The sequence below is a fragment of the Acanthisitta chloris genome, unplaced genomic scaffold (genome assembly GCF_000695815.1).
Source record: "Acanthisitta chloris isolate BGI_N310 unplaced genomic scaffold, ASM69581v1 scaffold459, whole genome shotgun sequence".
NCBI classification, from domain to species: Eukaryota; Metazoa; Chordata; class Aves; order Passeriformes; family Acanthisittidae; genus Acanthisitta; species Acanthisitta chloris.
The window spans coordinates 712-1,784 of NW_008692842.1; the positions used below are offsets into that span (position 1 = coordinate 712).

Sequence of the window (1,073 nt, forward strand, 5' to 3'; positions counted from 1 at the left end):
CTGCTGAGAAAGTATGTCATCACAGGCAGCATTCCAGTGCTCATAGAAAGCTGCATTTAAAGGCTTCTCTGGATAGAGCTGTTGTATTCCCCTTGCCATGTATTAAAAATTGTCTGTATTTGAAGACCACAAGACATATTTAGGTTTCCTAAAACAATTTTCTTTAATCCAATGTTGTTTTTATCATATAAAACCGTTAAGAACAGTACTAATCAGGGTGTAAGTTCTTACTAATTTCAATGAGCTTTTAGCTGCCTTTCTTTAAGTGGCTGATGATCATCAATAAATAATGCACCTGATTGCTATTGTAGACAGGAGCAAAACAATGATTTAAGTTAATTTTGAACTCCACAGGGTAAGATGCTTCATGCATTGTTGGCAGTAACTGATCCTTTTGCTGCTTCTCTCAAATTTGTCGGTTCGTATATGTGTATTCAAATGTGTGTCATACACTGTTTCCAAAATGCAGGTTATAGTGTTAACTATAGTAGGAATTTGTGTGTGGTGTGATGCAAAGGTTAACCATGTACGTAGCAGTGAGGGCAACTGCACTGGTGCTGATGTTATCAGTCTATCTTGGTAAGGAGATTGAAGATAACCAAATCGTTGCAGGCATGTTTAGCTGAAGGTTTCTAAAATGTGTTCCATAAAGACAGTTATTTACTTTTGGTGGGTTTTTTTGTTCTTGTTTTACTTTTGCAGAGAAGAAAGTGAGAGTGTGCTGACACTGAAAGGTTTGACACCAACAGGAATGCTGCCCAGTGGTGTGCTCTCTGGAGGAAAACAAACACTGCAGAGTGGTAAGCATGTTTGCCTGTGTGTCTTCCTATGTGTAAAAAACCCAATTGGTTTTCAACTGCAGAATCTAAGAAAAGTAACCGCAGCTGTCTCAGGAAAAAACAAAGAGTGGAATAAAACAGGCAGTTTGTTCTGCTGGAGCATTTATGAGCACTTCATGTAAGGCCACGTCTCAGGACTTATCACGTACGATTTTCAGAGAAGGAGATGAGGGGAGGAGTCCCTGAAAATCAACTGTTCAGAATGGTAGATCAGGATAGCATGTGAAATGCACT

The 1,073-nt window shown here is 39.0% G+C and overlaps 1 protein-coding gene across 2 annotated transcripts in view; it reads left to right on the top strand.

Annotated features, from left to right (window-relative positions):
* Positions 1 to 697: 697 nt before the first annotated feature.
* LOC103809918 (serine/threonine-protein phosphatase 2B catalytic subunit alpha isoform-like) overlaps positions 698 to 1,073 on the top strand; it is a 7,822-nt gene continuing 7,446 nt past the window's right edge. Inside the window, exon 1 of one of the 2 annotated variants that reach the window (XR_624799.1) lies at positions 698 to 800. Coding sequence is in view for 1 of the 2 variants with exons in the window: in XM_009082792.1 (XP_009081040.1) it covers positions 752 to 800 (49 nt within the window). In the remaining variant the exon portion in view is untranslated. The remainder of the gene's footprint in view (positions 801 to 1,073) is intronic. The other variant, XM_009082792.1, reaches the window with a different exon arrangement.